Here is a 27,825-nt window from a genome sequence, read left to right on the forward strand (position 1 = left end):
ATTTTTAAAAACTGAATCATCAGTTTTTGATAAATAAAACTATCGTGTATCAGCTGTTGCAAGTCACCCCGCAGGGGGACAAATTTAAAAAAAAGTTGATATTTCAAAAACAAACAATTTTATTATTTTATAGTTTTTGCGGAATTACATACCTTATTAGGTACTGTAACTGGAGAGGGGATCGATTTTGGTGAAATTATTTTCAATTTGCTACACGAACTTACGATTTACGACGTTCGACTTTCAATTAACGAAAATGTTTCACAAAGTAATACAAAAAAACAACAGTGAGTAATATTTTCACCTAAATACCAACTAGGCACAACAAATGCAATGTAACCTAGGGATGCGTGACGACAAGTTCGATGTTTGGGCATATTTTTATTGTAAAAAAAACAAAAACTTGTGGCAAACCCAAGTGTTGCAAGTCACCCCGCTGTTGCAAGTCACCCCGTTTGACGGTACATTTAAATTCCTTAGTACGAAAATAAAACTGAGGCCATACTTACTACACATATACACGGGACTAGGAGAATGCATTTTGCTCGTAATTCTTTGTGGTCCAATTGCAACAGCCTGAAACGAGTTGAACAAAGATTAATTTGCAACTTAACAAACAAACAAACAACTTGACGTAAACCTACCCCCTCTTCTTCCTCGTGGTAGAAGTAGCTCTGGTGGGGACTGTGGTACTTTTGCAGCAGCTCCATCGCCAACCGGATGGACATCTCCGACTGGAAGAAAGCATGCTGCAGCAACCGTTCGGCCGTCGGTCGTTTCTTCGGATTCTTCGTCAGCGCCACCTTCAGGAACGAGTGGAAGTTGGTGCTCCACCGGTCCTTATCCTTGAGCGCAGGAGGTTTGAAACCGCTCTTGGACATTAGGAAAAGCGCCCGCATCGGGTGCAGGTCGAACATCGGCGGCTGCAGTTCAGCCAGTTCTGAAAGCCATCAATCAGAAAAACAGTTAAAGTATGTTCGAAAATAATGTCTATACATATATGGAGGAAGAACTGTTTACCTATAGCGGTAATTCCGCATGCCCAAATATCACAGAGGTGGTTGTAACCACCTTTTCGTTCCACAGCCGCCACCTCGGGTGCCATCCAGTAGGGAGTTCCTGCGAAAACAAACAAATCATGCATAATGACGAATTCACAAGCAAGCCCCAACGCATCTTACCGATGAAACTTCGCCGCTTGTTGATGGTCGCCGTAATTTGCGCCGACACGCCGAAATCCGCCAGCTTGACGTCGCCCTTCTCCGTCAGCAGGATATTCGCCCCCTTGATGTCCCGATGGATTTTACCCATCGAGTGCAGGTAGGACAGCCCCAGCAACGTTTCCCGGCACATGTACGCAATCTGCACCTCCGTCAGCGGGCCCGTCACCTGGTAGATGTCCTGCAGGCTGCCACCACCGCAGTACTCCATGCAGATCCACAGCTTGTCGTGCCGCAGGTAGGACCCATAGTAGGAGATGATGTTCGGATGGCGACAGTCGCGCATCATCACGATCTCCTGCTGGATGATCTGGATGTCATCGCCCGGTTCGAGCTTGATCACCTTGATGGCCGCTAGTTCGTTGGATTGGAGTTTCTTGGCCTGGGGGAGGAGAAAAAATGCATTGATTAGATAAAGTTATTTCGTTTAGGAACCAATCGAGACCTGCTCAACATGTTCACAGAACTAGTACCTAGTAGGTAGTAGTAGCAAAATTGGATATCCGACAATATATTCATATTTGAAATTTCTCAGCTCATGACCGTCACCTTCAATCTGGACATAAGTTAGATGAGGACCTACCAAGCCCATGTTGTACGTCCTAACTCATTTCATTTCATTTATTTAGTTAACATCTAAACAGATAACACTGAATCAACAATTTGACGCCACAATGCACGGTTCGAGGCCGCATCTCTCCATCCTCGGATACGCCCCACGCTCGCCAAGTCGTTCTGCACCTGGTCTGCCCATCTCGCTCGCTGCGCTCCACGCCGTCTCGTACCTGCCGGATCGGAAGCGAACACCATCTTTGCAGGGTTGCTGTCCGGCATTCTTGCAACATGTCCTGCCCATCGTACCCTTCCGGCTTTAGCCACCTTCTGGATACTGGGTTCGCCGTAGAGTTGGGCGAGCTCATGGTTCATTCTTCGCCGCCACACACCGTCTTCTTGCACACCGCCAAAGATGGTCCTAAGCACCCGTCTCTCGAATACCCGAGTGCTTGCAAGTCCTCCTCGAGCATTGTCCATGTTTCATGTCCGTAGAGGACTACCGGTCTTATTAACGTCTTGTACATGACACATTTGGTGCGGTGGCGAATCTTTTTCGACCGCAGTTTCTTCTGGAGCCCGTAGTAGGCCCGACTTCCACAGATGATGCGCCTTCGTATTTCACGACTAACGTTGTTGTCAGCCGTTAGCAAGGATCCGAGGTAGACGAATTCCTCGACCACCTCGAAGATATCCCCGTCTATCGTAACACTGCTTCCCAGGCGGGCCCTGTCGCGCTCGGTTCCGCCCACAAGCATGTACTTTGTCTTTGACGCATTCACCACCAGTCCAACTTTTGTTGCTTCACGTTTCAGGCGGGTGTACAGTTCTGCCACCTTTGCAAATGTTCGGCCGACAATGTCCATGTCATCCGCGAAGCAAATAAATTGACTGGATCTGTTGAAAATCGTACCCCGGCTGTTACACCCGGCTCTCCGCATGACACCTTCTAGCGCAATGTTGAACAACAGGCACGAAAGTCCATCACCTTGTCTTAGTCCCCGGCGCGATTCGAACGAACTGGAGTGTTCGCCCGAAATCTTCACACAGTTTTGCACACCATCCACCGTTGCTTTGATCAGTCTGGTAAGCTTCCCAGGGAAGCTGTTCTCGTCCATAATTTTCCATAGCTCTACGCGGTCTATACTGTCGTATGCCGCCTTGAAATCAACGAACAGATGTACGTCCTAACTAGTCTGCTCTAATTTCCCAACTAAATTGAATATTTTTCCAAAAATATTATTATATAAGCCTGTTCTGCATTTTTTTGTCTAATTTGATAAAACCTGGAGAAACATCCAAAGAAATTCCTGCAGAAATCCAGGAATTTCTTTGTAAAGTTCTTTGAGAATTTAATCAAAAATTCCTTCAGCAATTTGCTGATATGCTATGCTATGCTAATACCTTCAGCAATTTCTCCAGAAGTTCTTCAAGGAATTGTGTTGACAATTCCTTCAGGTTTTCCTTCAAAAATTACTTCAAGCATTTTTTCGGGTATTTCTACTGAAAGTAGAAATAATTAAGAAAATTCTACCATGATTTCTTTTGGAGTTTTCTACAGAAATTCCTTCAAAAATTTCTCCAGAGATTCGATAAATCTATGTAGAAATGCTAGGAAATCTTTCGGAACTCCGCTCAGGAATTCCTTTGGAATTTTTTTTAGTTCAACAACACAAAATTCCGAAATTTCTGCAGGAGTTCTTTCGTAAAATCTTTTGAAAGAATTCTTTTTATTGACGTAACTAGCCCCAATGCCTAGCGAGGGATATACGCCCTTCATCTGTTTTCTCTATTTTGAGCTTTTTCTGAAAAAAAAATGTGGTTGTGTATATCGCTCGACGTAAACTACCTAAAACCAAATATAGTACACTATATAGAAGAGAAGGAACTATCCCACCTACACTACTACCCAGGTTTAGAAGCATCTCCCACTCTGTGAGGGAGTAGGGACCCCACTGTCCAGTTCAACAACTGATAATACCCTAAAAGTAGGCAATTACCAATGATTGGAACGCGCTGCATAGGGGATACATGATGCATGAAAGAACTAAAATTTTCAACAGTTTATCATTGATGCTCAAAAGTTTCAAAAGTACTGGCAAATTGGTGGAGAGCTTGCGAATCGATTGATATATAAATCTTTAGAACCCATTGAACGATGATGACAAATATTTGTCAAATCAGCTTGAAATCCATGTCAATTTCTAATCAGTCTGACAGATGTCCGGATAAACTTGACAAATATTTGTCAAGGTAATTGCGGATCAATCACACTCATCCATGTCATATTTTCTCAAGCACGTGCTTTCTATTGTACAGTACCACAGTACCAAAGTGTGTTTGTTAACCTGCCGTCTGCCGATGATTGCTACAACGACTCAAATTGATAGCGTATGGCTATTGCGGCTAAGTATAGTAGCGCTCGGCATTGTCTATCTATCTATCTCAAATGAAAAAAAAAAATAATGCATCGTTCCAATGATTCCTACGGGAATCTTCCAAGGATTCCAATGAGAATTCTTTAGTAATTCCGACGGGAATGTTATAAGGAATCCGAAAAGAATCCTACAAGCATACCGAAGCGAACCTCCAGGGATTCTGAAGGCAATCCACCAGGGATTGCAACAGGAATGTTCCAGGTAGTCCGAAGGGAATGTTCCAGGGATTTCAAATCCTCCCGGGATGTCGACGGGAATGTTTCAAGAATTCCAATGGGATTGCCACAGGAATGTTTCAAAGAATCCGACGGAAATATTTCAGGGATTCCAATGAAAATCTTCTACAGATTCCGAATGGAATGAATGTTCCAGGGATCTCGTAGACAATGTTCCAGGTTTTTTTTGTCTTCATTAGAGAGGCTTGCAGTCCTAGGCTGGCTCGTCTCTGAAAGATTATTATTATAGTATTACATATAAAAACAGTACAATTTAAATTATTTTTTCTTAGATCTAGTATTGTAAACTTTCTACTCTGATCTGGAAAAGTTTCCGTCGCTGTATTCTGACTCATCGGGGCAGCTCTGATCTTCACATGTTCTTTTACATTCTTGTTCTATGGCGTCCGTTTCATTCATTTCGATTGTTCCAGTGAACAATCTTCTCTTTGCCGTTGCGGTGACGTATACAAGCTCGTTGGAGTTATTTCCGTACTCGCTATATTGCCGTCACGGTCGTCGTTCCAGGGATGTAGAAGCAAATCGTCGAAGGATTCCGAAACAATCTGTCGAGAGATCCCGAAGCAAATCGTTGAGGGACTCCGAATTAATCATCCAGAGATTCCGCAAAGAATCCCTCAATGATTCCGAAGGGAATCCTACAGGTATGTTGTAGCAGATCGTTGAGGGATTCTAAAGTAAATCTTTGAAGGATTCCGAAACAAATCGTCGGATGATTCCGAAGCAATTCGTCGAGGCACGGCAAATGCTGGGTAAAGCGTACCATTGGTACTTCGCGTACCTGAAGGAATAAAATAGACCCCATCTCGCGGTCCTTAGCCTCTTACCCAGCAACTCCTATCCCTACCTCCCCGCGGTGCTGGCCGGGATACGAGCAACCTTAGGGAAGATCGGGTAACCAACCCCGGTGGGAACTATGGTCGTATGCTGACAGGGAAGGGGGGTTTGCTCCTCTCCGGAGGTGCAAATCTTATTGAGCGTCTGTTCTCCATGTCAGGATCGGCTCACGACAGCGTCTGTTCTCCATGTTAGGGGCGGCTGATCATCGTCCGAGTGCCAGCGAGGGCCTCTAAAGTGAAACTGTGCACCATGGTCCACCGGAAATAAGGTGGAATGGTCCTCCGGAAATTTAGGGGTTTGGTGTCAGGCCCTGCAAGCCAGCCTTTAAAAATCATAAGCAACGAACAATCAACAAGAGCGTACGGACCGGAACCATCGGCGAAGACCACTGCGACGAAAAGGGACTAGCGATTGGAAACTCGGTTCGTGGAACTGCAAATCTCTCAACTTCATCAGGAGCACACGCATACTCGCCGATGTGCTCAAGGACCGTGGATTCGGCATCGTAGCGCTGCAGGAGGTTTGTTGGAAGGGATCAATGGTGCGAACGTTTAGAGGTAATCATACCATCTACCAGAGCTGCGGCAGCACACACGAGCTGGGAACAGCTTTCATAGTGATGGGCGACATGCAAAGGCGCGTGATCGGGTGGTGGCCGATCAACGAGAGAATGTGCAGGTTGAGGATCAAAGGCCGGTTCTTCAACTTCAGCATAATCAACGTCCATAGCCCACACTCCGGAAGCACTGATGATGATAAGGACGCATTCTACGCGCAGCTGGAACGTGAGTACGACAGCTGCCCAAGCCACGACGTCAAAATCATCATAGGAGATTTGAACGCTCAGGTTGGCCAAGAGGAGGAGTTTAGACCGACTATTGGAAAGTTCAGCGCTCACCGGCTGACGAACGAAAACGGCCTACGACTAATTGATTTCGCCGCCTCCAAGAATATGGCCATTCGCAGCACCTACTTCCAACACAGCCTCCCGTATCGGTACACCTGGAGATCGCCACTGCAGACAGAATCACAAATCGACCACGTTCTGATTGATGGACGGCACTTCTCCGACATTATCGACGTCAGGACTTATCGTGGCGCTAACATCGACTCTGACCACTATCTGGTGATGGTTAAACTGCGCCCAAAACTATCCGTCATCAACAATGTTCGGTACCGACGACCGCCGCGGTACGACCTAGAGCGACTGAAGCATCCTGATGTCGCCACTGCATACGCGCAGCATCTCGAGGCAGCGTTGCCGGAAGAGGGTGAGCTCGATGGGGCCCCTCTTGAGGACTGCTGGAATACAGTCAAAGCAGCCATTAACGACGCAGCGGAGAACAACGTCGGGTATATGGGTCGAAGTCGACGGAACGATTGGTTCGACGAAGAATGCAGACAGATTCTGGAGGAGAAGGACGCAGCGCGGGCGGTCGCGCTGCAGCAAGGTACCCGGCAGAACGTGGAACGTTATAGACGGAAGCGGAGACAGCAGACCCGCCTTTTTCAGGAGAAGAAACGCCGCCTGGAAGAAGCGGAGTGCGAGGAGATGGAACAGCTGTGCCGTTCTCAAGATACACGCAAGTTCTATCAGAAGCTCAACGCATCCCGCAAAGGCTTCGTGCCGCGAGCCGAAATGTGCCGGGATAAGGATGGGATCATCTTGACGGACGAACGTGTGGTGATCGAAAGGTGGAAGCAGCACTACGAGGAACATCTGAATGGCGCTGAGAGTACAGGCAATGAAAGTCAAGGCAGCGGAGAAGATGACTACGTCAGTTCAGCGGACGATGGAAGCCAACCAGCCCCCACCTTGAGGGAAGTTAAGGATGCCATTCAACAGCTAAAGACCAATAAAGCAGCTGGTAAGGATGGTATCGGAGCTGAGCTCATCAAGATGGGCCCGGAAAAGCTGGCCACTTGCCTGCACAAACTGATAGTCAGAATCTGGGAAAACGAACAGCTACCGGAGGAGTGGAAGGAAGGGGTTATATGCCCCATCTACAAGAAAGGTGACAAACTGGAGTGTGAGAACTTTCGAGCGATCACCATCCTTAATGCCGCCTACAAAGTGATATCCCAGATCATCTTCCGTCGTCTGTCACCATTAGTGAACGAATTCGTGGGAAGTTATCAAGCCGGCTTCGTTGACGGCCGCTCGACAACGGACCAGATCTTTACTGTACGGCAAATCCTTCAAAAATGCCGTGAATACCAGGTCCCAACGCACCATCTGTTCGTTGATTTCAAGGCGGCATACGACAGTATAGACCGCGTAGAGCTATGGAAAATTATGGACGAGAACAGCTTCCTGGAAAGCTTACCAGACTGATCAAAGCAACGGTGGATGGTGTGCAAAACTGTGTGAAGATCTCAGGCGAACACTCCAGTTCGTTCGAATCGCGCCGGGGACTAAGACAAGGTGATGGACTTTCGTGCCTGTTGTTCAACATTGCGCTAGAAGGTGTCATGCGGAGAGCCGGGTGTAACAGCCGGGGAACGATTTTCAACAGATCCAGTCAATTTATTTGCTTCGCGGATGACATGGACATTGTCGGCCGAACATTTGCAAAGGTGGCAGAACTGTACACCCGCCTGAAACGTGAAGCAACAAAAGTTGGACTGGTGGTGAATGCGTCAAAGACAAAGTACATGCTTGTGGGTGGAACCGAGCGCGACAGGGTCCGCCTGGGAAGCAGTGTTACGATAGACGGGGATACCTTCGAGGTGGTCGAGGAATTCGTCTACCTCGGATCCTTGCTAACGGCTGACAACAACGTTAGTCGTGAAATACGAAGGCGCATCATCTGTGGAAGTCGGGCCTACTACGGGCTCCAGAAGAAACTGCGGTCGAAAAAGATTCGCCACCGCACCAAATGTGTCATGTACAAGACGTTAATAAGACCGGTAGTCCTCTACGGACATGAAACATGGACAATGCTCGAGGAAGACTTGCAAGCACTCAGGTATTCGAGAGACGGGTGCTTAGGACCATCTTTGGCGGTGTACAAGAAGACGGTGTGTGGCGGCGAAGAATGAACCATGAGCTCGCCCAGCTCTACGGCGAACCCAGTATCCAGAAGGTAGCTAAAGCCGGAAGGGTACGATGGGCAGGACATGTTGCAAGAATGCCGGACAGCAACCCTGCAAAGATGGTGTTCGCTTCCGATCCGGCAGGTACGAGACGACGTGGAGCGCAGCGAGCGAGATGGGCAGACCAGGTGCAGAACGACTTGGCGAGCGTGGGGCGTATTCGAGGATGGAGAGATGCGGCCTCGAACCGTGTATTGTGGCGTCAAATTGTTGATTCAGTGTTATCTGTATAGATGTAGACTAAATAAATGAATGAATCGTCGAGGGATTCCGAAGCAAAACGTCGAGAGACTCCGAATTAAATATTCCAAATTAAAGGAATTCCAAAGCAAATCTTCGAATGATTCCGAAACAAATCTTCGAACGACTCCGGAGCAGTGACGGGAAAAGTCATTTCGATGTCATGGGACTAATTTTCTAATAACTTTTTTCACACATTATTTACAATTATGTTTTTTATATAAACATGTAGGTCATTTCTTCAAATCTGATATTGGCGGCCTGAGTGCTGAATTAGTGTCAAATGACATTAATGTCATGACATTCCGTGACATTTTTTTAATATCGCTCTCATGGCTTAGACTTTGTAGTTAGAACAATGATCTGTTCGACAAAGTTCTGGGAACTTTTAAGCATTAATGTTCATCAAAAAATCCGAATTATTGAAAACTTCTGAAAAAAGTTATTAGCAAATTAGTAATTGAAATCCCACGACATTTTTTTGACATTTCCCGTCACTGCTTCGAAGGAATTCCGAAGCAAATCAACGGGATATTCTGAAGCAAATTCTTCATGGATTATGAAATTCCTAAAGATATCCCTTAACGGTCGAAAGGAATCCAGTGAGAATTCTCCTGGATTTCGGTTGGAATACTTCAATGATTCTGAAAGGAAATCTTTACTTTCTTCAGGAATTCTTCCGACGTTTGAAATCGTTTTTAATGAAATTCCTAAAGGACTAAAATTTCTGAATAAATACATGAAGACATTTCCGACGGAAATCCTCAAATAATATCTTTAAGATCTCATGAAGAATTTTTGAAGAAATTTCAAAAGAAATTCTTCAAGAAATTTCTATAGGAAAGCCTGGTGAACTTTCTAAAGAAATTCCCAAAGGATTTCCAGATGGGATTTCCGAAGAAATCCTTAAAAGAACTTTCAAAGAAATTTATAAATTTATTCTCGAAAGCATTCCTATAAAGACTCCCATATGGATATTTGTAGAGGATATCTAAGAGAAATTCTGAAGAAATCTCCGGATAAATCTCTTATCGTTTTTCGAAAGGTCTAAAAAATAATCTGGAACAGTTTTTTTTTAATTTGTGTGGGAAGGTTCGAAGAAAACCTCGAAGAAAACCTCGAAGAGGCTCTAAGCTAATTTGTGGGAACAGCTTTCATAGTTATGGGCGATATGCAAAGGCGATATCGGGTGGTGGCCGATCAATGAGAGAATGTGCAGGTTGAGAATCAAATGCTGATTCTTCAGCTTCTGCATAATCAACGTCCATAGCCCACATTCCGGAAGCACTGATGATGATAAGGACGCATTCTACGCGCAGCTGGAACGTGAGTACGACAGCTGCCCAAGCCACGACGTCAAAATCATCATAGGAGATTTGAACGCTCAGGTTGGCCAAGAGGAGGAGTTTAGACCGACTATTGGAAAGTTCAGCGCTCACCGGCTGACGAACGAAAACGGCCTGCGACGAATTGATTTCGCTGCCTCCAAGAATATGGCCATTCGCAGCAACTACTTCCAACACAACCTTCCGTATAGGTACATTTGCAGATCACCACTGCAGACAGAATCACAAATCGACGACGTTCTGATTGATGGACGGCACTTCTCCTCCGAATGCGTCCTTATCATCATCAGTGCTTCCGGAGTGTGGGCTATGGACGTTGATTATGCTGAAGTTGAAGAACCGGCCTTTGATCCTCAACCTGCACATTCTTTCATTGATCGGCCACCACCCGATCACGCGCTTTTGCATATCGCCCATTACTATGAAAGCTGTTCCCAGCTCGTGTGTGTTGCCGCAGCTCTGGTAGATGGTATGATTACCTCTAAACGTTCGCACCATTGATCCCTTCCAACAAACCTCCTGCAGCGCTACGATGCCGAATCCACGGTCCTTGAGCACATCGGCGAGTATGCGTGTGCTCCCGATGAAGTTGAGAGATTTGCAGTTCCACGAACCGAGTTTCCAATCGCTAGTCCCTTTTCGTCGCAGTGGTCTTCGCCGATGGTTCCGGTCCGTACTCTCTTGTTGATTGTTCGTTGCTTATGATTTTTAAAGGCTGGCTTGCAGGGCCTGACACCAAACCCCTAAATTTCCGGAGGACCATTCCTCCTTATTTCCGGTGGACCATGGTGCACAGTTTCACTTAGAGTCCCTCGCTGGCACTCGGACGATGATCAGCCGCCCCTAACATGGAGAACAGACGCTGTTGTGAGCCGATCCTGACATGGAGAACAGACGCTCAATAAGATTTGCACCTCCAGAGAGGAGCAAACCCCCCTTCCCTGTCAGCATACGACCATAGTTCCCACCGGGGTTGGTTACCCGATCTTCCCTAAGGTTGCTCGTATCCCGGCCAGCACCGCGGGGAGGTAGGGATAGGAGTTGCTGGGTAAGAGGCTAAGGACCGCGAGATGGGGTCTATTTTATTCCTTCAGGTACGCGAAGTACCAATGGTACGCTTTACCCAGCATTTGCCGTGCCCCCTTCCACTCCTCCGCAGGCAAAAAAAAAAAAAAAAAAAAAAACGTGGAACGTGAGTACGACAGCTGCCCAAGCCACGACGTCAAAATCATCATAGGAGATTTGAACGCTCAGGTTGGCCAAGAGGAGGAGTTTAGATCGACTATTGGAAAGTTCAGCGCTCACCGGCTGACGAACGAAAACGGCCTACGACTAATTGATTTCGCCACCTCCAAGAATATGGCCATTCGTAGCACCTACTTCCAACACAGCCTCCCGTATCGGTACACCTGGAGATCACCACTGCAGACAGAATCACAAATCGACCACGTTCTGATTGATGAACGGCACTTCTCCGACATTATCGACGTCAGGACATATCGTGGCGCTAACATCGACTCGGACCACTATCTGGTGATGGTTAAACTGCGCCCAAAACTATCCGTCATCAACAATGTTCGGTACCGACGACCTAGAGCGACTGAAGCAACCTGATGTCGCCACTGCATACGCGCAGCATCTCGAGGCAGCGTTGCCGGAAGAGGGTGAGCTCGATGGGGCCCCTCTTGAGGACTGCTGGAGTACAGTTAAAGCACCCATTAACGACGCAGCGGAGATCAACGTCGGGTATATGGGTCGAAGTCGACGGAACGATTGGTTCGACGAAGAGTGCAGACAGATTCTGGAGGAGAAGGACGCAGCGCGGGCGGTCGCGCTGCAGCAAGGTACCCGGCAGAACGTGGAACGTTATAGACGGAAGCGGAGACAGCAGACCCGCCTTTTTCAGGAGAAGAAACGCCGCCTGGAAGAAGCGGAGTGCGAGGAGATGGAACAGCTGTGCCGTTCTCAAGATACACGCAAGTTCTATCAGAAGCTCAACGCATCCCGCAAAGGCTTCGTGCCGCGAGCCGAAATGTGCCGGGATAAGGATGGGAGCATCTTGACGGACGAACGTGTGGTGATCGAAAGGTGGAAGCAGCACTACGAGGAACATCTGAATGGCGCTGAGAGTACAGGCAGTGAAAGTCAAGGCAGCGGAGGAGATGACTACGTCAGTTCAGCGGACGATGGAAGCCAACCAGCCCCCACCTTGAGGGAAGTTAAGGATGCCATTCAACAGCTAACCACCAATAAAGCAGCTGGTAAGGATGGTATCGGAGCTGAGCTCATCAAGATGGGCCCGGAAAAGCTGGCCACTTGCCTGCACAAACTGATAGTCAGAATCTGGGAAACCGAACAGCTACCGGAGGAGTGGAAGGAAGGGGTTATATGCCCCATCTACAAGAAAGGCGACAAACTGGAGTGTGAGAACTTTCGAGCGATCACCATCCTTAATGCCGCCTACAAAGTGATATCCCAGATCATCTTCCGTCGTCTGTCACCATTAGCGAACGAGTTCGTGGGAAGTTATCAAGCCGGCTTCGTTGACGGCCGATCGACAACGGACCAGATCTTTACTGTACGGCAAATCCTTCAAAAATGCCGTGAATACCAGGTCCCAACGCACCATCTGTTCGTTTGTTTCAAGGCGGCATACGACAGTATAGACCGCGTAGAGCTATGGAAAATTATGGACGAGAACAGCTTCCCTGGGAAGCTTACCAGACTGATTAAAGCAACGGTGGATGGTGTGCAAAACTGTGTGAAGATTTCGGGCGAACACTCCAGTTCGTTCGAATCGCGCCGGGGACTAAGACAAGGTGATGGACTTTCGTGCCTGTTGTTCAACATTGCGCTAGAAGGTGTCATGCGGAGAGCCGGGTGTAACAGCCGGGGTACGATTTTCAACAGATCCAGTCAATTTATTTGCTTCGCGGATGACATGGACATTGTCGGCCGAACATTTGCAAAGGTGGCAGAACTGTACACCCGCCTGAAACGTGAAGCAACAAAAGTTGGACTGGTGGTGAATGCGTCAAAGACAAAGTACATGCTTGTGGGCGGAACCGAGCGCGACAGGGCCCGCCTGGGAAGCAGTGTTACGATAGACGGGGATACCTTCGAGGTGGTCGAGGAATTCGTCTACCTCGGATCCTTGCTAACGGCTGACAACAACTTTAGTCGTGAAATACGAAGGCGCATCATCTGTGGAAGTCGGGCCTACTACGGGCTCCAGAAGAAACTGCGGTCGAAAAAGATTCGCCACCGCACCAAATGTGTCATGTACAAGACGTTAATAAGACCGGTAGTCCTCTACGGACATGAAACATGGACAATGCTCGAGGAGGACTTGCAAGCACTCGGAGTATTCGAGAGACGGGTGCTTAGGACCATCTTTGGCGGTGTGCAAGAAGACGGTATGTGGCGGCGAAGAATGAACCATGAGCTCGCCCAACTCTACGGCGAACCCAGTATCCAGAAGGTAGCTAAAGCCGGAAGGGTACGATGGGCAGGACATGTTGCAAGAATGCCGGACAGCAACCCTGCAAAGATGGTGTTCGCTTCCGATCCGGCAGGTACGAGACGGCGTGGAGCGCAGCGAGCGAGATGGGCAGACCAGGTGCAGAACGACTTGGCGAGTGTGGGGCGTATCCGAGGATGGAGAGATGCGGCCTCGAACCGTGCATTGTGGCGTCAAATTGTTGATTCAGTGTTATCTGTTTAGATGTTAACTAAATAAATGAAATGAAGGAGTGGAAGGGAGGAGTCATATGTCCCATCTATAAGAAAGGCAGGATTAAATGAGTTCGTGAGAAGTTATCAAGCCGGTTTCGTTGACGGCCGCTCGACGACGGACCAGATCTTTACTGTACGGCAAATCCCAACGCACCATCTGTTTATCGATTTCCAGGCGGCATACGACAGAACTATGGACGAGAACAGCTTCTCTGGGAAGATTACTAGACTGATCAAAGCAACGGTGGATGGTGTGCAAAACTGTGTGAAGATTTCGGGCGAATACTCCAGTTTGTTCGAATCGTCCGGGGACTAAGACAATTGCGCTAGAAGGAATGTCGGGTGTTACAGCCGGGGTACGATTTTCAACAGATCCAGTCAATTTATTTGTTTGGCGGATGGCATGGACAACAACGAACCGACAACGAACATTTGGAAAAGTGGCAGAATTGTACACTCGCCTGAAACGTGAAAGAACAAAAGTTAGACTGGAATCCAACGAAGACATATTAGTGGGCGAAACGGAACAGGTGTAAAAATAGATATTTTAATCACATGAAAATTCCCACTGGCCGGACGTGGGGGACAGCTACCGGATACAGAAATTGATTTTGCACCACATTTATATTAGGGTAAATCACTACTTGGGCCTATGGACCCCATTCCCGGCTCACTGCACAAAAAACTAATTATTTATACTGTTTGGTAGCCGTAGGTTTATGATTGATATTTTTTAAACTGTCTCCTATTTATCGCGCACAATACTCAATATTTTTCAACCATTTATTTCACTCCTAATCGATCCAATTATAGAAATTAAAAATGTAGATTTCAAACTTTTGCTCTTCGTTGCAACACCACTGAGCCGGAGTGATTCTTTCCTCTTTTACAAAACGGTATCATCAAATAAACACCTACCTGAAAATCTTCACAGTGCTCGATACAACCATTGCTTCAGGCTGTTTATCACCAAATGCTAATATCACGCACTTCAATCTTTTCTTATTGTTCGTATCACTAGATTTTATATAAACATATTAGAATACATTTAAAAATGTATCCTCAAACCTAACAAAAAATCACCTCGGCCCAAGAACTTCTAGCTGTACAGTGCTGCCAAAAGGCCATGAGTCTTATTTTAGTATGAAGATAATCCTCCATCGTTAACAGGAAAACTGTCTAAAACGTTGACGCTTTTATGTTATTTATAATTATCTCAATTTCAAAGACTAAAAGCAATATTTTTTCAAGTATTTGGAAGGAATTTGGATGAGTGCATATATCTTCTCAACCAATTAAAAATTATTATGAATAATACCATCTGGCATCACGGTATCGTGGAACGTGCATATTTTTGTTTACGTCTCATTTTCCACCGTCCGAGAGAGATTGAGAGTAAGATGTTGAGAGATTGAGTAAAATATTGCATATGCCGAAGAGATTTGGGGTATGCCAGATAAGCAATCGCCTATGACTGAAATGAGTGCTGCACCATGTTAATTTAAATCAAATAAAAGCTTTTTCGAGCGGTTTTTAGCAAGAATAACTATTTTTTAAGCAGAGGTGAACCCCATCGCAATATTACATGGCCCACAAAATTCAGGAAAAGTAGCTCGTAGTCATAAATATCAATTAAATAAAGCAGTCGTGCGCATGTTAGGCCGGGAATGGGGTAAGAAACCCTACATATCTAACAAATCATGATTGTTATTTAAAATATGGCTGATATTGATCATCCCCACATAATCAGAACGCGTTTGATTGATTTTAATATTGATGATTCAAACCTTCTAAAGTAAGGCGAAACTTCAAAATTTTGAGCAATTTTGTTCAATTTCAAATTTTGCACAAAGTTTACAACATGAGGATCTGATATTATCTGCAGATAAAGAACTTTTCAAAAGCTTTAGTTTCTACTAAATAATAAGGTGAAGGGCACTCTGCAAATGTTGTTTTAAGGAGTGTCCGGTATTGGGAGGTGAACGGCCCTGGGGGATCTCCCACACACTACATGCGACGCACATAGGAGGATAATGAAGTAAATTCCTGGCCAGAATTATTTAGTGCTTTTATTGATGTTATTTACACTTGTATGAAGTTTAATGCCATGATTTCATGATATCCGACCACAATGCGCCGCCGGCTAAAATGGTTATCGGCGTGGTTTAGCCCAGTGTTGAGAAATATCATTTCAGTTACATAGGATTAGATTGCTTATAACTTTAATTTAATTTGTTTTATAATTTTACATGGGACAAGCTATTAAGTAACTTTATTCCAAAGATTTTAGGATGTTGATGAATCTAAAACGCTTGAAGGATCCTATACCGTTGTCTAACAAAGTTTGATTCTAAACACAAAGTGTAGAACACTAGAACGTAATTATAAAATTTTCACAAAGAGTAATATCCCGTCTGACCAACTTATAGGATCAAGAAGTTGGAAATAGGTTTTAAAAAAACATATATTTTCCATAATACCTTAATGACACATCTTAACACTGCTCAGATCCAGAATGTTCCAGTGAGTGAGTGATGAAAGAAAACCAATTCACGCTGTAAAGAAACTCCTTGAAACTTGTGTTAAAATAAGTACATTTCTATACATTTGTCAATCCATTTACAATGTTATATAAAAGCAAAATTTCTAGAGGAACTTTTGTCGGAATTTTCTGTCGAAATTCTATGAAGAAGTTTCCAAGAAATTCCTGAGGCAGTCTCCCGATAGAAGCTACTGAGTAAATTTCCGAAGCAATTCCGTGGGGAGTGTGGGAAGGAGGTTCTGGGTAAATTCCTGGACAATTCTCCGGGGAATCTGAAAGAATTTTCGGTAGAATTCTCAAAATACCTGATAAAATTTCCGAAAGAATCTTTGAGGCACTTTTACGGAAAGTTTTTACAGAATTTTTGGGGTGGCATATCAAAGGTATTTCAGAAGTAATTTCGAAAGAATTGAAACATTCCTAGAGAAAATCCTGAAGGGTTTCATAAAGAAGGTATATCTGAATGTATTACTGGAGGAATTATTGAAGCAAATTCCAAAGGAATGTTCTTTTACAAAATACATTGCTTTGAGATCTAATTTCATCACAAATCAGAGACATTTTTTCAGGAATAATTTAGTGTAAATGAATATCGACTAAATTATTTCATTTTGCATAAATAACTTTGAAAGAGTTTGGCGATGATTGGTGAATAATAATAAATAATCAAGCAATAGGCCATTTTAGGAAGCAAATTCGGTTAGCTGATCGAAATTATATTATTAACTGATAGGACGTCGAAGTCTTTTGTTTTCACATTTCTGCAACTTTCTCTCATTTGACAAATAGAAAGTAATTTTGGTTTTACAAAAAAGGATTATATTCCATAAATGATATTTTCATCAGCTGATCAAAATGCGAAACCATTTTTTTTTCGCTGCCCCTATCGAAGTTCGGCACAGCCATAATTCATACCATGCTTCGATTTTTTTTTCCAACAGTGAATTATATCTACGGTACTTGAATGAAATTTACCCAGCATTTTTTATAACTTTTTTATATATAATTTTCACATAATTTGCAAAATCTTGATTTTCAGAACAGTATTTTCAGTAGGAATGCGTACTTCCCGCAGTGATATATGGTTCACTTTTTTTTTGTGTATTTCTCTCTATTCTCTGTGGCCGAAATGAGAACATGGTGGTGTTTGACAGTTTCTAATTGAATACCGGGAGAGTTTCCAATCAGAAACAAAACCTATGTGAGCACACAGGATAGCAATAAAAAAAAACAACACAAATCAATGCCAAAAACCATACTCGCATCAGCCAAAATGTACCCGTTCTGAAAGTAGCTCTCTCTTCGCTTTTCTTCCTATTCTCTCAGGTAAGAACAAAATGTATGTCTGTCACCATGCTCTGTACACTTACAGCGCTGTACGCCTACAGCGCATTTACAACGGTATGTCTGCCCCTAGTATAATGTGAACGTGTACTATGCACATGTGGAAGTGTTGGATTGACAAATGGATTGAGAGTAATTTGACTGGTTGGCACCAGTCTAGCATACTGAGGGTCGTGGGTTCGAGTCCCATCGAAGCGAAAGTGGTTACCTCCAGTACATTTTTCAAATCAATATCTTCCACATAATGTACATATTCACATATTTTTTCACAACATTTTAAATTAATGTTCCAGTCGGGTGGTTTAATACCCGTAATATAGGCAATTAGATTTGAACTGAAGTATAACTGGTTGGATAATATATTTTAGCATTAGTATACTATCATCCGTTATAATTCATAAGAAATTATGGATTTCGTGACGATTCTTAAGTACTACAAACGAATAACACAGAAAATGAGCATGAGCATGAACATGAGCATGATTGACCGCCCACGGTTGCTCCTCCGTTATTGCCAGGTCAGCTGTAATTACACAGAGAACCAACAGATGATGTTTGGGACTAACATCATCCTCAATGTGTAAGAACTGGTGACCCAAATATTAAGCAATACCAGCGCCGGCCGTGTCCGAATGCAGGTCAATTAAGGAATGGGTAGGAGAATGTTGACGTGATACTCGCTTTGATGGAAGCCGACGAGTCATCTGCACTTCCACGAGAAATCACTGGGATGTTGGATACATGGGGCAGGTATTGTAGCAGGGTTCGTTTTGGTAAACGGTTTGCCGTGTGAAGCGTGTAGTTTGATGAAGTTTAAACAAATATACAATCGAACGCGCACTGATTAATCGACTTAATAACCTCACAGAGCAGAACAAAATATTTCGATGATCGCACGATCGCTCTGCGTACTAATACAAACACGATAGAACACGCACTTAATTTTTATTTGTTAATTAATTTAATTACCCGCACAACGCAGAGCCAAATATCTCAATGATCGTGCGATCGTTCTGCTTATTAGAAGAAACACGATCGGACGCGCACCAATATTTCATTTGCTAATTAATTAATGCACCTATACAAAGCAGAACAAAATATTTCGAAGATCGCGTGATCATTCTGAATTTGTAAATTAAATTACTCGTTCGCACAATACAGAACAAAACAATTTGGTGATCGTTCTGAGCGCTAGATGTCCCTACTATTAGGCGATGGTCCCCCAGTGCACTTAAGCGAAAAACTCTCACGCAAACCAAGTGAAAAAAGTGTGTGTATAATGGTTATTATTTTCGTGTGGATTTATCAATCGAATTATAGAGGAGGAAACGAAAAAAAGATAGTGAAAAGTAAATCAAACACCAATGATGTTTGAGAACATTGATTTGAATAGTATTATTAATTGTTTAATGTATGTATGTATTTAAACCGAAATTTATACCGAATTTTGTCGGCTGTTCGGCCACATTGAGAGTTGACGTAAAGTCAATGTCAACTTCTCTCCACGAACAGCCTAGATAGCCGTGTGGTGTCGGCAGCTAGTTATCTGGCTAAGAATAACATTACGGATTGCCTGTTCCAGTGGTAAAAGTCCATTATACAGGTGACCCCTAATTCTCGGTGTGATGCGGCTTTATGCTTACCGTGCCTACGAATGAATGGTTAGGGGGGTCTAATAAGAACCTAACCGCAAACGGAGCCTATGAAGCACCAGGGCCCCCTTCACAGTATTTTAGCCCTCGCTGCGCTAACCGGAGATATGGCGTAGTTTACTTTTTACTTTTCCGAGATAATCGGCTACTCTTATTCAACCTCATCGTGAGGTTAAATAAGAGTAGGGTTATGAATATGTGTTTTAATTAGTTTTCAACAAATTGTCACCTATATGGATTCGCATTATGCGTTTTTTTACAATGTGCTTTGTGTATGTTACCTATATGGATTCGCATTATGCGTTTTTTTTCACAGTGTACTCTGTGTCTCGTCCTTGACGTTCGGCTTTGGCTACTCTTGCTCAATCTCAACGTGAGTGTGGGGTTATGAATATGTGTTTTACTTAGTTTTTCAACAAACTTTCACCTATATGGATTCGCATTATGCATTTTTTAAATGTACTTTGTGTTTGTCACCTATATGGATTCGCATTATGCGTTTTTCACAGTGTACTCTGTGTCTAGTCCTTGACGTTCGGCTTCGGCTACTCTTGTTTAATCTCAACGTGAGGTTAAATAAGAGTGGGGTTATGGATATGTGTTTTACTTAGTTTTCAACGAATTGTCACCTATGTGGATTCGCATTATGCGTTTTTCACAGTGTACTCTGTGTTTCGTTCTTGACGTTCGGGTTCGGCTACTCTTGTTCAATCTCAACGTGAGGTTCAATAAGAATGGGGTTATGAATATGTGTTTTACTTAGTTTTCAACAATTTGCCACCTATATGGATTCGCATTATGCGATTTTAACAATGTACTTTGTGATTGTCACCTATATGGATTCGCATTATGCGTTTTTCACAGTGCACTCTGTGTTTCGTCTTTGACGTTCGTCCATTGTTACGTCCTCTGTGTTTTTGTGACACCTCTCTTTAGTCCCTAGCTGAATGCGTGTGAGTCTACATAATTGGCTTTCCTATAAATGGTTCCATTCTCCTTTCCAACTTCACTTCCTCTTCCTTTTCCCCTTTTCACTTCCTTTTCTGTCAAGTAAATTATGAAAAAAGCCAGTGAAGGCGATGGCACAAATCTCCCAAATTGAGGGGAACGTGCTTCCTGAGCCGACGTTCTGATACCTGATACCTGATAGTAAAAAGTAAATCAAACACCAATGATGTTTGAGAACATTGATTTGAATAGTATTATTAATTGTTTAATATATGTATGTATTTATACCGAATATTGAGCATTATCTCTCGGATTCTCAGTTATTTCCCATAAATATACTTTTTGTGTAAACAGATAAACATATACTTGGAATTGGGACAGGTTTGTCGTTGGTGGTCGTTATGTTGAACGATTTGCTGTGGTTAAAACTTTTTATGATTCTTTAATTGTTCATCCATCGCGAGGATAAACAATCAATCGCTCAAAGTGAGCGAGTGTTGCTACTAGAGACCGAGAATACCTCTGCATCTCCACAATTTACCACGGAAAGGAAGTTGCATCAATTGGGTCGGGCAATCAATAACATAGATCGGGATTCACCATGGAAAGTGATGTGACCTATGCAACTTTTATACAAAAGTATTAGCATTTCCCTATCTTGTTCAATTGTTCATCCCTCGAGAGGACAAACAATCAACCGCTCAAAACGAGCGATTGGTCATTTTAATTTTGGATCAAGAGCCAGCGTTATTATTTCTTTAACGTAAGGAAAGTAGAAAAAAGTGGGATTGAAATTGAAAATAAGGAAATATTCACGATTGCTCAACCACATCGATAGTAATCTTGATTGGTTTGTTTCTAGTTATTACTGTAAACAAGACTTGAATCTTTGTTTTTTTTATTGGTACTGTTAATTGTTACTGAACATATTTTTATTTCCAAGCGTTTATATTTATGTACAATTTGTCTGGGGGTGAGAATGGGTCAGCGCTCTCACCGGCATTCTGGAGGTCGTAGAGAAAAATCGCTCAAAAAGGTCTTTTATATTTTTGTCTTCCCGCCCTCAGATACATTAAATCTATTCTACAAGCATTCTAAGTAGTTGAAACAGTGTCTCACTCTCACCCCCATTTGACCCATTGTCACCCCGACGACGGTATATAACAACAGTGTAATTCAATTGATTCATCTCAACGGTTATGATAAGGAATAATTTAGAAAAATCCGCATCAATAACTGTTATTTGATCGAATAATATTATTATACTAATAGAGTAAACGAAAAACTAAAAACTTATGAGTTGGAATAAGATTAAAAATCTTGAAATAAAAATTAAACAAAATAGTAAGGAAATGGAAATTAGATTAGGTAAAAAATAAAGTAAAACAAAAATCTTCTCTTTTAGTCTTGAGCTCCATAATATAACGAATGCTGGAATAAAGTTACTTAGCCTCCGTCACACGCATAAATGTCCCATGCTCCAAGGAATCCCAGCAGACATGAGACAAACATGCGTATGACCGAAGTAAAGCTGTTTGACAAAACCATCAGATAATATAACTGAGGTAATGTTGATGTGTTTTGTTATACAAAGGGACAAAATATGATGTACTTAGCTGCAAATCCAAAGAGTTTGAGTCCTTCAGATCCTTTTCCTCCGATGGTTAAATTGAGTAATTTTCGTTCAGCAAAACCAGCCCGATTTTTTTCTTAAAATAATTTTTAACACGACCATCTAAGCTCCACAATTGTCCTACTATAATAACTCGGCAACCTCTCGGCAACTCGGCAAATCACATATTATCCGAAATACAGTGTTAGCAAATTCAAGGTGATAAATTCACTACAAACGAATAACACAGACAATCTAACTTTTTCTTCAAACTTTGGAGTTATATGAACCAACATACCTCAAACTTGAAGGTCCATGTTGTTCAAGTCTATTAAAATAGTAAATCACGCTGCGAAGAACTTATTTTAAAAAACATATTGGAATGAAGAAAAAAGCAATTTCTTAAGCAACAGACTCCTATCTTTCACTATTCCTACTTGTTTCGCCCTGAAAAAGCCGTATGGTTATTCTACAAACTATACATGATGAAATAGAACTATATTTGTTTGGGTTTATCCAATTTCATATGTTTGGTTTATGGCCAGGTATTGACTATAATTACTCCTTAGTACGCCGTATCAAACTGACTATCTACGAAACGCTATCTACGAAATGCTCGTGGAGGACCAGCGCGCTCACTTGGAGTTTTCGAAAGAAAAGTGCTGCGTAGTATCTATGGTGCGGTGCAGATAGCGGACGGTACGTAGAGAAGGTGAATGAACCACGAGTTGCATCAGCTGTTGAGAGAACCAGCCATCGCGAAAATCGGAAGACGGACACTTAGCCAGAATGTCGGTCAATAAACCAATGACAACGATTCTCGATCTCGACGGGCTCAAGAAGGCGAGCTGTACTGCAAACAAGGTTGAAATATCAGGTGGAAGACGATTTACGTACCACACAGATAAAAATATATTTTGATTTTAAATGTATGTTTATGCATATATTTCGAGCATGCAAATATGCATATTGCGTTATTGTTTACAAATATACAATCGATCTCTGTTCTTTTAAATATAAACTAGTTTGACTAGTAGTCAAACCTGCCCGATTTTGCTCGTTTTTTTTTCTACCAAATTGTCAATCCTGACGCTGCAATTGAGCGTCGCACTCTAAATCGATTTCGAATCGAATCATGAAAACGTTGCATTATCACATTTTTTCTACTTTCCCGATGATTTTTTTTCTAGCAAATTGGTTCATCCGTTAGCAAGTTATGATGGCTTAAAGAAAAAAATAATTCATTTTTATATACAGAGACTGCGGTTGCTTGTAAAATTCGGTCAAATTTAATTGAATATCGAATTTTAATTGATTTGTTGCGATTAGCTGCAATTTTACACGTCGATAGAGCCGACTTTTATGTACTGCAAAGGCCATTTAGGCCCTAAACTAAGTAAATTAATAACTATTTATGTCATAAAGGCCCACAATGGCATGAGTCATTAATGGAAAGTTTTTTAACATCTGTCCAACCACTCCTATCAATGACCTTATCGTTCAAACATATGTTCCTTTCATTAACATGCCATAATTCGTGCATCCAGGTGCCAAACAGTATCCCAAAACAACAATCAAAACTATCGGACGACTCGAATGCCGTCAGAAAACTAATTTTACAAATTGTCAACCAGTGCGCACTCCATCCCAATTGATTAGCATATCGATGCAAATTACACTGCCGACCGGGCATTGTTTCGCACGCCTCACCTACATACCAATAGCATCGGTGGTAATCAAAATAAACGCCCTCAACAACATCAGTACCTACCAGAAAAAAAAAGAGTAGTAGTGCCAAAACAACACATACCAGGTGGGTGCCACGACGCCATGTTTTCGTAGCCAACATCTCAGTGTAAAATTTATGATAGTATGTGTTTTGTTTACAAACATCACATTTGATTCTCATTAGGATACAGAACTGTCAGTGGGATACGGTCTCGCAATGTTGGCTACAAAACAAACCTATTGTGTGAGATAGGGATGCCACCGGGCTGACACATACACGTCGCATAACGGACATTCCGTGACATTGGCACGGTGGCGGTGCACGCGGTCGTCGTTTCGATTTTCCTCGTGTGTACCAATCAATCGGCAGCAAAAAGTAGCATCCTCTTCCGTCTCACAAGGCCTACTATCCACCGGAGAAAAGAAGGCAAACCACGGCCTGTAGTCCAACACTTTCGGTTCAAAATTTGCACCGAAGCGGGTGGACGTTAGGGTGGATCATTGGGTGAAAATTGAGTAAGTCATTTGACCTGGACGTCAACATAACTTTATTCATCGAAAGAAAGTCGGCCACGTTCAATGTTGATTGAGATTCTAACGTCGACATTGATTAAATTAATTAAAACAATTGAAATCCGATTAGCTTATTTTGGTTTCAGTATTTGACATAAGGCTTAACACATATGAGTAATTTCGTACTTGATCGATCTTATGATATTCTTCCGTGACTGAACAAAACTTTGTACTTATTTTTCTGTTTTCTGAATGGCCATCTTCACGGCCAATCACCCTAATGGACATGGATGGTAGGCTTTTTCGATTTCGACTGTTTGTGACCATATGACCGCACCGTGGTTCAGTGGGATAGAATCGAAAATAATTGATTTCAAATTACCTGGTATTAGCTTCGCACTCGCCCAGTAGTGCAGCCGAGCTGAACAATTTCGAGAAGCGTGTGATAAACTGCAGGGTTTCTCAATTCGTAGTTAGATTTAATGATGTTGATTATAAAACCGTCTAAGACGAATTAAGTACTGTCCATTTAATTCCACCAGTTAATTTTCGTTATCTTTGCAGATACGTATTTCGACCACAACTGTGTGGTCGTCTTCAGTGTCTTGTACTTGACTCGACTTTAAAGTGCGAAGGAGCGCCCAACAGAGCTCTGGTCCCCACAAGTCCCTATCTCACGCTTCCACGGGTCGTCCGATGACAAAAGACCGCCAGCTAAGGGTTGTGTACTTAGCTGGTAGTGTAGCCTGGGCACTGTTGTCCTTCTGACATCAGCTAGAGTGAGAAGGTACGCCTCGAGCGTCTGTTCACCAGAAGGTGCGGCTCAAACAGCGTCTGCCTGGTACCCAGCTGCTGATTAACGAAATGCTGTATCGCGTCAGCTATACCTAAGGTGGCAGCCCCATCATCGCGATGTAGGTAACGCGACCCCGGTAAGGTAGCTTACTGAAGCCTCTCAAATACCACGAAAAATGGAGATAGAAGAAAAAGAGAACGTTATTTTTGGCAACCGACCCGGCAACGAAATAAGGACTATGATTGGAAACTCGGTACCTGGAATGTTAGGACCCTAAATGAACCTGGACGAGTGAGCCTTCTGGCTCGTGAACTGCAGACGGTTGGAGTGAACGTGGCTGCTATGCAAGAAGTCCGATGGCCTAGATCCGGAGAACGTGAATTCCGAGCCGTGGATCCCACGACCAATACTGCATTCAAGTATAACATCTATCACAGCGGCGGTGAAAAAGCAGAGCATGGAGTTGGTTTCGTAGTGATGGGCAACCAGATGAAGCGAGTGATGCGGTGGAAACCCATTAGCGAACGAATCTGTGTGTTGAGGATACGGGGCAAATTCTTCAATTACAGCCTAGTCAACGTTTACGCACCGACAAACGATAAATCCGACGATGTGAAGGACACGTTTTATGAATGTCTTGATAAAGCCTATGGAGAGTGCCCAAAGCATGACGTGAAAATTGTTATCGGAGACGCAAACGCTCAGGTCGGTAGAGAGGACTTTTTCCGTCCCATAATCGGTAGGGAGAGCCTTCACTCCGCTACCAATGACAACGGCCTACGGCTAGTAAATTTTGCTGCTGCCAGAGGGATGGCCATCAGTAGCAACTATTTTGCACGAAAGAACATCCGAAAGCACTCCTGGAGACACCCAAATGGTGAAACTTGCAACCAGATAGACCATGTTCTGGTGGATGGGCGCCATTTCTCGGATGTTATCGATGTGCGGACATTCAGAGGTCCGAACATTGACTCTGATCACTACCTCGTTGTCAGTAAAATTCGATCACGGTTGTCAACTGTATCGAACGAAAGATCACAGCGAACGATGCGTTACAATATCCAGCGATTGTCGGCGGAAGGAGTATCGGCTGAGTACCGCCAGAAGCTCGACGAACGGATAAGTGCAATCAACGTTAGCGACAACATCAACGATCTGTGGGAGTCGATCCATGGAGCGGTGAGCACAACAGCACGAGAAGTGGTAGGCACTGCACAGAGGCGACCCAGGACGGGTTGGTTCGATGTGGAGTGTCAGAGAGTGACAGACGAGAAGAACGTTGCCAGAAGCCGGATGTTGGTGTCAGGTACCCGATCGAATAGAGATCGGTACAAGGAAGCAAGAGCAGCCGAAAAACGAACCCACCGCAGGAAGAAAAAAGAGTACGAAGAACAAGTTATTAGTGAGGCGCAGGAAAAAATGGAGCAGAACGATATGCGGAGGTTTTATGAGTCTGTCAATGGCGTGCGGAGAAAGACAGCGCCATCTCCCGTCATGTGCAACGACCAACAAGGGAATTTGCTGACAGATAAAACTGAAGTGGCTGCCAGGTGGAAGCAACACTACGAGACTTTGTTGAATGGAGGAAGTGACGGTGCATCGGTGAACAGAATAAATATTAGCGACGATGGACAAGCTGTGGAGTAGGGTGGCTCAAAAAACACTTTTTCAAATTTTTTGGTGGGCCGCCCTCTTATTCGGTTCTATTTGATGCCCTGATGCTCTGGACGAAATTTCAGCCAAATCGGTCAACGTTTGGGCAGTGCTAAACTCGTTGGAAGTTTATATGGAAAAATGTATGCAGAAACATCCAAAAACAGTGATTTGCAGTTGGACGGCACAATTTAAGATCAAGAACCATGATACTCATTCAGTTCTTGTAAAATAAAATACAGAATGTTATGCTGAAAACCGCGAGAAGATTAGAGTTTATTACACAAAGATATTAGCATTTTACTGGAGTGTTGTAGGGGTGAATTTATTTCTTTTCAAAGGTAAAAGAAACGAAATTTGCTCAAACCCCACTGCAGAGAAATGCTAATAACTTAGCCGCAAACTCGCATCTTCTCGCGGTTTTCTGCATAACATTCTGTATTAAATTCTCCAAGATCTGAATGAGTATCATAGTTCTTCATCGTAAGTTGTGTAGTCCAGCTGCAATTTACTGTTTTTGGATGTTTCTGCATACATTTTTCCATATAAACTTCCAACGAGTTTAGCACTGCCCAAACGTTGACCGATTTGGCTGAAATTTTGTCCAGAGCATCAGGGCATCAAATAGAACCGAATAAGAGGGCGGCCCATCAAAAAAATTGGGAAAAGTTTTTCCCATACTAATTTGAGCCACCCTACTGTGGAGTCACCTACACTAGATGAGGTTAAAAAAGCTGTTAAAGAGCTGAAAACAATAAGGCTGCGGGGAAGGACCAGCTCCCGCCTGAACTTCTTAAACATGGCAGTGAGCAGCTTTATGAAGTTCTGCACCATATTATGTCGAAAATATGGGAAGATGAGGAAATGCCTGCTAGCTGGTTGGACGGCCTCATTTGCCCTCTCTTTAAGAAAGGGCACAGACTGGAGTGCGCCATTTACCGAGGAATAACCCTCCTTAATTCGGCGTACAAAATTATGTCCCGTATTCTGTTCAACAGATTGAGACCGCTTGAAGAGTCCTTCGTCGGCGAATACCAAGCAGGTTTTCGTGAGGGCCGATCAACGACGGATCAAATGTTTACCCTGAGACAAATCCTTGATAAATTCCGGGAGTACAACTTGCAGACACATCATCTGTTTATTGATTTCAAGGCGGCGTACGATTCAGTGAAACGGAATGAATTATGGCAAATTATGCTTGAACATGGTTTTCCGGCGAAACTGATACGGCTGATTCGTATAACGTTGGACGGATCGAAATCAAGTGTAAGGGTTGCGGATGAAGTATCGACGTCATTTGTTACCTTAGATGGATTAAAACAGGGTGATGCACT

General features: G+C 43.5%; 1 protein-coding gene across 4 annotated transcripts in view; it reads right to left on the reverse strand.

Moving 5' to 3' along the window:
• LOC134225127 (mitogen-activated protein kinase kinase kinase kinase 5) overlaps nt 1-27,825 on the reverse strand; it is a 90,080-nt gene that overhangs the window by 42,005 nt on the left and 20,250 nt on the right. For all 4 annotated transcript variants that reach the window (XM_062704927.1, XM_062704929.1, XM_062704928.1 and 1 more), the window contains 4 exons: nt 1,182-1,602; nt 1,021-1,119; nt 645-940; nt 510-576 (listed from right to left, as the gene is read on the reverse strand). In XM_062704927.1, coding sequence (XP_062560911.1) covers nt 510-576; nt 645-940; nt 1,021-1,119; nt 1,182-1,602 — 883 coding nt within the window. The remainder of the gene's footprint in view (nt 1-509; nt 577-644; nt 941-1,020; nt 1,120-1,181; nt 1,603-27,825) is intronic.

This window comes from Armigeres subalbatus, chromosome 3 (assembly GCF_024139115.2).
Source record: "Armigeres subalbatus isolate Guangzhou_Male chromosome 3, GZ_Asu_2, whole genome shotgun sequence".
Classification (NCBI taxonomy): Eukaryota; Metazoa; Arthropoda; class Insecta; order Diptera; family Culicidae; genus Armigeres; species Armigeres subalbatus.